Below are 10,369 nucleotides of genomic sequence, written 5' to 3'. Positions count from 1 at the left end.
CGCAGAGGCCTTGCTCTAGCAGTTTATTTGAACTCATTTCAGACAACTGTGACAGGTTAAAGACAGTCTTAAATACTTAAGATCACCATAACAGGCAAGTTACGGCACCAGGAGTTTAAAAGTCTGTACAAGCGACTCTATTGGTCGCCAGCTGGGGGCTCGTCTGCCATCAAGCGTTGGTTGGTGGCAGACGAGCCCCCTTCTGGCGACCAATAGAGTTGCTCATACGGACATTTAAACTCCTGGTGCCAGAGCTGCTGTGGTATGCGTTAACCCCGTATTAACCCCTTATACAAAATCAGAAAAAACAAACACGAAGACCCCCCTGGAGCCCAAGTCTAGTCCTAGTGCAACCTTTTATGCAGGAATCTCATTATTCATAAGGACAAAAATCACTTGAATTTAAATGAATAAAAAACAATACCAAAAATTCACTCTTGGGCCTATGAGAATATATCCAGTTGTAAACCAATATACTTCGTCCATTTACTTGAATGGATCCCATTGAAGTCCATGGTGCATTTTTTAACTTCCACCAACCCCCCAATAAAAGAGAAATGTTTATGTTGTTAATACAATTTAAAATTTTATTTTGTTATTAAATCAACATAGAAATAAGAAAATTTGATTTTGAACAGGCAACCATACTGTAAAGCAGGTAAACAACATTTTAATGAAATCTCATCTATGACTCAAGCAAACAAGCATTCTACCTAATGCAGCTATACAGCCTTATCAACAGTAACAAGTTTAACTTGTTTAGCTTTTCTGGCTACTCCACTGTGAGATCTTATTCTCTGGTTTGGCCCGATAGAACCATTCAAACCAGGAGCCATCATAGATGGCAGTGTCCTCCTTGCCTAGTATGAAGGATGCCAGAGCCAGCTGACATGCAGTGACACCACGCCGGCAAGTAATAGTCAGAGGTTTGTTAAGGTCAATCCCTTTATCCTTGAAGAGATGCAGGATCTCATCAGGGGACTTTTGATAACCTTCTTCTGTCAAGAAACTGGTGAATGGGAGGTTTAGAGAATTGGGAATGTGACCTGGGTCAACACCTAAAATAAGAACAAAATAAATTAAGAAAATACATACATGGAGTTCAAACATGTCAGATTCAGACTCTTTTTTCAAACATGTTGCAATAATGTGTCCAGTCAAATAAAGTAAATCCATTGACATCCATATACACTACAGAACACAGAATTGTGTGGAATTGTAAACTATTAGATAATCATAATATTATATACCATTGACAAAGGTATCTAATTAGGACATAGGAAATTCACAAATGCAACAGGCTTTCCTCTGCTATGCCCTGGATGGTTGTACCTCTTCCATCTCTAGTTATACATCTGAATGAAGGCAATCATAGCAGTCTGCCTGCAAGTTGTTTTGTGAGTGTAAGTGAGTGAGTGAGTGAGTGAGTGAAGTCATATCTGGTCAGCCGAATTAAGCAAAAGCTCGGCCAAACACTCAACTTCATAGTGAAAATGCCCATTTGTGTTCCCATATTAATTTTAGTCTATATATTTGTATCTGTATGCCAATAGGAGGGTGTGTGCATCCAACCTACTTGGAAGCCCGGCAAGAATACTTCCGGGAGGTACATATTTGTATGTGTGCCACTGATTTTGCATAAATATGACTGATGTTGACATGCAATTGCATATGCTAACTGAATGTATCTATACTATGGTTATGTGACTGCAACTAGCTACCTGTGCTAACATGCAGGGGGTAACAAGGTACTTCATGGTGTAACAAGGTGTGCGATACTTAACGTTGGTTGCTTGTACTAATCATAAATGTTTTTTTCTAATAAACTGGTCTATAACATTGAAGGGGAAGCCAGACTAGTCCTTTAACTAGTACCTAGCCATTTGGGCTTATCATTTAATGGGATCCATAATCTCTACATTTGTTTGTCTTTTCAGTGAAGTCGTTGATTACAAATTAGCAGTAACATTGTTAAAGGGGAATTTGTCACTATATCAAAGCATTGCAGTTTGCAAATTTAGTGGAGTGCATGTGAGTTGAAAGTTAAGTGTTCAACTTCACTGATAAATTTCATCTTGTTTGCAGACAATGAACTGGTTGTCATTAGTCACTGGCTGCTCCTACAGAAAGTAACACAACTTGCAGCTTTTAAATGTTCATTTAAAACATTGAATTTAAAGAGTTATTTAAAACCCATATCACCCTAAACCTGTAACATGTAAAACCAAAAAAATCAAACATTTGCAATAACTGGCAACCAGTATTTTACATGCTGTGAAGGAAATTTACCCCACTCTTTTTGGCAAAATTGTTTTAATTTAGCCACAGTGTGTGTGGGGGGGGGGCGAGCATTTCAATCACAATCAAGTGAGGATTTTGACTAGGCCACTTTAAAACCTTCATTTTGTTTATTTTGAGCCATTCAGAGGTAGACTTGCTTATTTGCTTCGTATCATTGTCCTGCTGCATAACCCAACTGCACTTGAGTTTTAGGCAACAATCTCATGGCTAAAAAGTCTCTTTTTGTGCTAGAGAGCAGAATTCATGGTTTCATCAGTTATGGCATGTCAACAAGTACTGAAGCAGTAATGGAGTCCTAGATCATCACACAACCACCACCATGTTTGACTGTTGTATGATGTTCTTATTGTGGAATGCTGTGTTAGTTTAACGTCAGATTTAACAGGACACTCTTGACAAATGTGAGAACATCTTTGTGTTTTTTGTCAGGTGGTTTTCACCTTGAAACACTCTCATAGATGCTGTTTTTGTACAGTCTCTTTCCTATTGTGGAATTGTGAATACTTAACTGAGGCAAGTGAGACCTACAGTTCTTTACATGTTAGTCTGGATTCTTTTGTGACCTCTTAGATGAGTTGTGCACTCTTGTAGGAATTTTGAAAAGTCGACCACTCCTGGGAGGGTTCATATCTGTTCCAAGTTTTCTTAGATAACCATGGTTCGCTGGTGTCGCAGTGCCTGTCAATGACTTTATTTCTCATCTGTTCTTGAATTTCTTTAGATCACTGCATCATGCTGCTTTTTGAGACCTTTTAGCCTACTTCACTTCTTTTTAATTGATGTTTAGATTCAACAGAGCTGGGAGTAATCGTGCGTAGGTGTGTCTAGTAAAATGAAACTCTAGTATCAATTAAATTTGGTTGATTTAAAAACTAAGAGGGCAATTAAATATACACAGGGCCAATAGAAAGCTTTTTTCCTTCTATACATGATATATTCATTTAAAAACTACATTTTCTGTTTACTAATGCTATCCTTTACTATCTTTGTCTAATATTAAAATTAGTGTAATGATCTGAAACACCTAAGTGTGAGAAATATGTAAAAATAGAAGCACTGTATCCGAATAGTGAAAATTCATTTTAAATTGCTCTTTAAAAGTGTTCCTTAAAACCTACTTAAAAGTTAAAATTCAATATTTCTATCTGTGTTACTGTAACTATTGCACAAAGTATAAACTTAAAAAAGTTAATTATTTAATTTTGTACCCTAAGCTTGCTGACACAGTCAGTGGTGTATTTACCTTTGGGGCAGCCCTAGAGCAGTGCCCTTTAGTCGCTTTCCAGCTCTGTGGTCAGATGTCCAGTACACTAAAGGGCACTGTGTGCCTTTAAGAAACAGAGCTCTGGGATACGACATCCATGCCTTCTGGTGAAATGTGTGGAGAGCCGGCACAGCCTCCGTAGTGTAAAAAGGAACGGTTCCCTGATTAACTATTACATTGTACTGAAGCCAATGAAGCATTAGTAAAAATATGTCTCACACAAGCTTTAAAACATAGATTGAGCTCCCGTCTGGCACATTATGGGAAAAATTATCATTATTCAACTTACTAAAATTGAGGCATATAGCCTTGAAGCTATTCTTAGTTTTAAAATAGCTATGTCACAGAGACACAAGGTACATTTGTGGACATACACTACAGTGTGCTTTCCTGTCCTGTTGCAGTAAGACGCTCCTTTGGAAGATTGTGTCAAATGCAAAATGTGTACACAGGTAAAGTCTGAGCAGCAGTCTGTGTTGGTTCTTAATTGTTCCCAAGAAAACTTCTAGAACTGAAGACGGCAATTCTGAAGAAGCATATGTAACATGATGGCAGATAGTAAATCATTTACTATAATAAATGATTCTAGATTCTGTAAAACTGCAAACTTTATTGGGACCTTTGGACTCCTTGTATTATCTTAAATTTTCTTAAACACTACTGCTGGAAAGATGTGCCCAGCACCCTCTCCATAAAGTAATACTTCCTTGGATGAAGTATTAGTAAGTGTATGTAATGTATTAACCTTAGCTCTAAAGTCTTACATGAGTTAGTGCATGCTCTCCATAATTTAGCACAGAAACATTTTCTCTTTATGCTTTCCGGTAACAGATGTTGCTCTTGTGACAGAAAGCTCTCTACTTCCTAAAATGTTATTGTTTAACTACTACCAACTGTAGTTAAATTTGCCAATTGCTTCACTACTCAGGTTTTGGTTGCATGTGTTTAATGGCATAATAAATTCCTATGCTCCAATGCAAGCATATAATTTAAAAGTTTGCAAAGTCTTTTTACATTAGCGTGTAAACATGTTTACTTTATATTTGTGGCCCTAGAACTGCCTGCCAGAAACTTAACACAGCCTAATGCAGAGCACCCCTTGTCTTCATCAACTTACCCTCTCCTGGTTCGGGCTCAGTTCCTGTGTACCTCCCCTCTGAGCGAGAATCCACCAGTTGGAACTGACAGCTGCTTATGTTTTTCTCAATGTCCTCAAAGTTTTTCACAAGAGAGGAGTTTAGAACTGCATGGAATGTCTCAGGCTTCACCTTCGTCTCCTCTGATGTTACAGGCAACCCTTGCTTCAGCCAATTCCTTAACCCACCATTCAGGATGGACACCTTATGGTGCCCGAAAACCCTAAACATCCACCAGACCCTTGGCGCATAGTACATACCAAGGTGATCTGCATCGTAGATCACAACATGGCTATTGTTGTTGATGCCAAGGTTGCCTACATATTTTGCAAAGCTGGACTCACTGGGCAACATCACTTCATAAGGAGACTCCTTGTTTTTACATTCATCTATATCAAAATACAATGCACCTGGAATGTGCTGCTCAGCAAACTCTTTCCGTCCATCTCTGATCGGAGGGAAATAAAATGATGCATCCAATACCCTTAGGGATGGTGCAGACTGGTGGTTTTTTAGGGCTCCTGCTAGCCAGTTGATAGAAACTAAAGCCCTGGAGAGCAGTTGTTGTGTCATGTTCTCAGAGACTGGGGAGAAAGCAGTGAGCTGTGTTTTCACATTGGATTAGAGGGGGCAGGACACTCTGCTGGCAAAATACTCCGGGCATCCTATTTAGGGGCAGGGCGACACTCCCTTGCTTGTTAAGTTTGTGTTTAACCGCCTTCCATGCTGGAAGAAACTGCAGTTATATTTCCTATAAGCCCCTACTGAATGAAATGTGTTTTGTGGGCTGTTATGCAAAAACTGCTTTTGGTAAGTGTATAAAGCAGACTCAATCAAGCTTATATTCCTTTTTTTATATGCCCATTAACTGCTTACAGGGGGCAGTAATGCACGATTTTAAAATAAATCAGTGACGTGAACAGGTGGTTTCTAATACATATATATACTGTATATTGCTCATTTTAAATAGTAAACATCATTACATTTACTGGCTTATTTTGTTACTTTAATGTAGCATTTACTATTTGTGCACAGATCAAATTTAATAAAACTATAAGAGAATATTAAACCTCTGGTATAGTAGCTACTGAATTGTCGCAGTGTATATGTCAGATTCATGCATGTGTGATATCATGCCTAACACCACCCATGATAGGTGGGTAATGGTGTCACATCATAGACCCACGTTAAAAACCCATGTCTCCTCTTTTCCTGCATGCAAAGATTTGACAGCCTCACTAAACAGGGCAATTGCAGAGAAAACACATTTATTGGTCTATGTAATAAACACATGCATGACTAGAAGTACTAGCCTCTGCCTTTAGCCCTCACCAATATTTCCTATCATTACTCAGTGTAGTTAAAGGTGTCAACAGGCAATTCACGAGGAAACAATGGAACAAAATCACGGGTTTGGCTCACCACTGCACCATCAGTAACAAAAATACAGGAAAATATCTTATAAGAAATTTTACAAATTATTCTGGTCATTCCTTGTTTGCAATCACAACAAACATTCAAAAGAAGGATAATAGCTGTTCTGTATTCTCCACAGCCCACGTTCTATTTTACTCCTATAACTACCTTTAAATATAAAAAGTATCATATTTGCTTGATTCTAAGATGACCCCGATTATAAGATGACCCCCCCAAAATTTGAATATTATTTTAGGAAAAAAAAGCCTGAATATAAGGCTATCCTATAGGAAAAAAAAGTTTTACTAGTAAATATTAATTCACATGTAAACTATTTTTTCAGTTAATAAAAACTATGATTGAGAAAAATGCACTTTTGTTTTTATTTCCTTTTAGTTGCCAACCTGCCCACCAGTTCTGCACATCTGCCCCACGGCTGGCTACTCTGCCCCCCAGATATGCCTTAAACCCCTCTATATGCCAAATACCCCCCTATATGCCCCCCAAATAACCATGCATCCCTAGACTTGTGCCCCGTGCTCCAGACTCCCTTGTGTAAAGAGGGGGCAGCTGGTGGACGTCTGTGTGATGCGTGCAGACAACCTCTACTGCTACCTGGCTTACTTGTTTACTTTGGATTATTAGTTTATTAAAATTTGTTAATTTTGCAATTTGTATATATTTTTGGAATTATTTCCTTAATTTTCACTTTTTCTTTATGTTGCTTAATTAATGTATAACATATTGTTCATTTATATATTTTTATCTTTGCATGTTTTTTCATTATTTGGTCTAAGACAGGGGGCTTTTATTGGGGTTATTCTCTAGGCTCTAAATTTTATTATTTGCAATTTATTCACCTTTGTGCATTTGTTTTTTCTTTTTTTAATATATATTATACATTGATACTTTCTATCTGAGTAAGGAAGCAGTTTCCATAGAGATTTGATGTCCTCTATATTCATGTTCCATTCCATCAAGCATTACTGTTATTGTTATATTTCATAATATAGTATCTTTCCCTAGGCTTTGTCTTATCATTATACGTTACCATTACTTTAGACAAGAGAAGGGGTCGTTGGGTTATCACAGCTAAATTTGAGATCAGATCTCAACTTTTAGGAGAAGATGCTAAAAAAACATACACCCTACACGGTGCATAATTGAGTTAAAGTTCTCTGTTCCTTACATGATGATAATTATGTTAAATGATTTTTGTTATTTTGCTTTTTTAATTTCTGAAATTCTTTCTAATCCGTGCTAAATTATTTATTTTTGTGCATCTGTGATCTTAGATTGGGGGCATATAGAACTTTAGATTCCCAGCTGCTTGCACTATGATACACCAAAGATGTTTTTTAGGAAACTGCATTGCATCTAAGCAGAACAATAGAAACATCTTTTATACTGGCCGTCTGCTTCTTCTTTTCACCTATACTGTACTGTTAAGACTCAAGAGCTCAACACTGGCCAAACACTTTAAAAGTACCACTCCAGTAGAATATAAACCAGAATAACCTTATAGTCATTGAATAGATTTGTTAAGTTCATTTTAGATTTGTAAGAGGTTACCGGCTCTATCAATGCTGCAATGAATCTGTAGCTGTAGTGCTTACCGTCACCCCATACTTAAGCCTCCTACTTACAAGCTCAGGTGCCCGTTATACGCACAAATACCTGACTAAATATTTCCTTTTTTTATATAAATATATACATTTTTTGGCGATGTTTTCAGTATAAATTAGTAATATTAAAAGACAGAGAAAAAGGAAGAGAAACATATACAATTTTCCGATATGAAGAGGAACATTCATGCATTCATAGATCTCAATGTACAAATTATAATAAATAAAATATTTACTGTTTCATATACATTATATAATTTCATATAGTGATATATTTAGCATTCATACAAGTTTGCGGTAAACTAAACACTATAGAAAATATAGGCAGTCAAGTTTGCGGTAAACTAAACAACTAAACACTATAGAAGATATAGGCAGTCAAAAAGGAGGAAGAGAAAGAAAAATTGCCAAGGAAAAAATAAGAACCTCTTTAACTTTTAAATTTTAACTTTAACATTTCCAAGCATTAGGCTTCACCAGGGTAACCAGATTACATCATATTTTTTAATATTGTTCTAAAAAATGTTTTTCCATTCGATATTGGTAATTGATTCGATTTAGTATATGTGGCCAAGTTGGCGGTTCTTCTAGTTTCCAATTCCGTGCAATGCAGATTTTGGTTGCTGCTAACACATTAATAGCCAAGCTTGAATTTGATTTATTATGTTTTTTTTCATTTAATATTTATTAATTTCACATAGAAAAAAAAAAGAAGAAGAAAAAAAACATGAACACAAATATAAAAAGACAAACATGCACACAGAAAAAAAAAATATATAAGATATCTGAGTTATAGGGAGTCCATCTTGAAACATTTAAAACTACTATTTAAATTGTATATATCTAGAAGAAGATGACCCCCCCCCACATTGCATCTTCCTAGATTGAATCCTAAAACAATACATGACATAATTTACAGTACATTTACATACAATGTCGGACTGATGGAACCATAAACCCTATCTTTACCCTGCTTGGTGGTCACCAAACCCCTGGGAAGGAGTGCCTAGGGCCACCCCAAAACTAAAGACGCATCCAGAACCCTCAATTCTGGTTGTAGCATGTGCAGGCAATCCTCCCATATCTTATGCTTTTTTGAGATATCAAATTATATTGGCTAGCCCCCAGTTCCATTTGGAATTGGTATCTTAATTGGTTTTCAAGTTTTATACCACTCAAAGTCCTTGTTTTGCTTCCACTCTCGAGCTATGCTTTTTTTTTAAAAAGCTATGTGTTGCGTATACAAGTTGGAGTCAGGTCATAAAAGGCCAACCTATGTAAAAGAGCTGAAGCTGGGGATTTAGGAATAATAATATTGCCGACGGTTTTTAGGAAATCTAAAACTATTCCAAAATTTGGCGACTTTTCTACAGTGCCACCAAATGTGGAGATGTGTCCCATCCATTCCTCCACATCACCAACAGATCTTATTGTTCCGTGGGAACATCCTTGCCTGTCTAGTGGGGACATAATACCATCTGTTTATGACTTGTGTTTCTAACAAAGATAAATCATGAAACCATTTTGTGGCTCTAGCAAGGGGGCGCACCATTCATCTCGTGGTATCTGAACACTTAGCTCTTTCTCCCATTTCAGAATACTTGGAATTGTTATAGATGAGTGATCTTTCATTCTTACACAAGTAACACATTTTGCTAGCAGTTTTTTTTATCGCCATATTTTTTGGAATATTTTAGAGATTTCTTCTATTATTTCTCCACCAGAGGGATATAAATGATTTTTTAGGCAATGTTTTATCCTATATATTTAAAAATATTGGAACTGGAGAGATTATATTGATGGCTCAGTATGACAAAAGATTTAATCTTACCGTCTATTAACAAGTCCTCAAGGCCATCAATGCCTGCTTGTATCCAATCTTTAAGCGGAAAATCCTCAATTAAATATTCTAGAATTTGTACCTTCAAGCATGTAATTATTTTGTCTTTGAGCCCTAATTTATTTTTGAAGGCATACCATGCTGGGATAATTGTCCCCAGAATCATATTTTCCTCTCACCATTTTTAATGATTCTATAGATTTTAATGACCATATGATGGATTTTAGGTCCTTCACCCCGTATGCATCGGATTCGATTTTATACCAACCTTCTACAACATATGCCTCTGAATGAGTCTTGACTATGTGGGACAGTATACTGGCCTAGTAGTATTGTTTTACTAAAGGAAAATCTGTCCCACCTTTAGTAATCTTAGAACTTAAGGTATGTCTATTAATCCTTGGTCTACTACCCTTCCATACAAATTTTTGAAAACTTGTTTGAATTAATTCCAGCCAACTAGGGGGAATAGACATTGGCACCATACGAAAGAGGTATGTCCACCTAGGCATGACATAAGATCTTAGAGCGTTAATACGTCTCCACCATAACAGTTCAAGCTGTTTCCATTCTATCAGTAATTTGTTAGTTAATTTTAATAGATGTAGAAAGTTGATCTCCATAATTTTATTGATGTTTCTAGGAATTTTAATACCTAGACAGACATAATGCCCTTTGAGGTTCTCTCTCCTAAATGTCCTTTTTATTTGGTCAGCCTTCCCTTTATCAATATTTGTAAAATGGGCTACAGTCTTGTTGAAACTTAATTTATAGTTAGAAACATAGC

At 36.6% G+C, this 10,369-nt stretch overlaps 1 protein-coding gene across 2 annotated transcripts; it reads right to left on the bottom strand.

The window, feature by feature from the left end:
• Positions 1-759: 759 nt before the first annotated feature.
• LOC149281080 (thiosulfate sulfurtransferase-like) lies at positions 760-5,274 on the bottom strand. 2 transcript variants are annotated; one of them, XM_089499785.1, is made up of 3 exons: positions 4,683-5,274; positions 4,456-4,458; positions 760-1,058 (listed from the first exon to the last, which is right to left on the bottom strand). In XM_089499785.1, exons 1-3 carry the CDS (start codon positions 5,272-5,274, stop codon positions 760-762), a joined length of 894 nt encoding a protein of 297 aa, XP_089355911.1. The 2 variants fall into 2 exon arrangements, with proteins under 2 accessions (XP_089355911.1, XP_089355912.1); XM_089499786.1 differs by lacking the exon at positions 4,456-4,458.
• Positions 5,275-10,369: the final 5,095 nt, after the last annotated feature.

The sequence above is a fragment of the Sceloporus occidentalis genome, unplaced genomic scaffold (genome assembly GCF_023333645.1).
Source record: "Sceloporus occidentalis isolate IW3139 unplaced genomic scaffold, rSceOcc1.0.p SCAF_139, whole genome shotgun sequence".
Classification (NCBI taxonomy): domain Eukaryota; kingdom Metazoa; phylum Chordata; class Lepidosauria; order Squamata; family Phrynosomatidae; genus Sceloporus; species Sceloporus occidentalis.
This window is presented reverse-complemented; position numbering and strand designations above follow the sequence as displayed.

Coding starts and splice junctions, on each gene's coding strand:
- LOC149281080 (XM_089499785.1), bottom strand. CDS start 5,274: ATGACACAACAACTGCTCTCCAGGGCTTTAGTTTCTATCAACTGGCTA.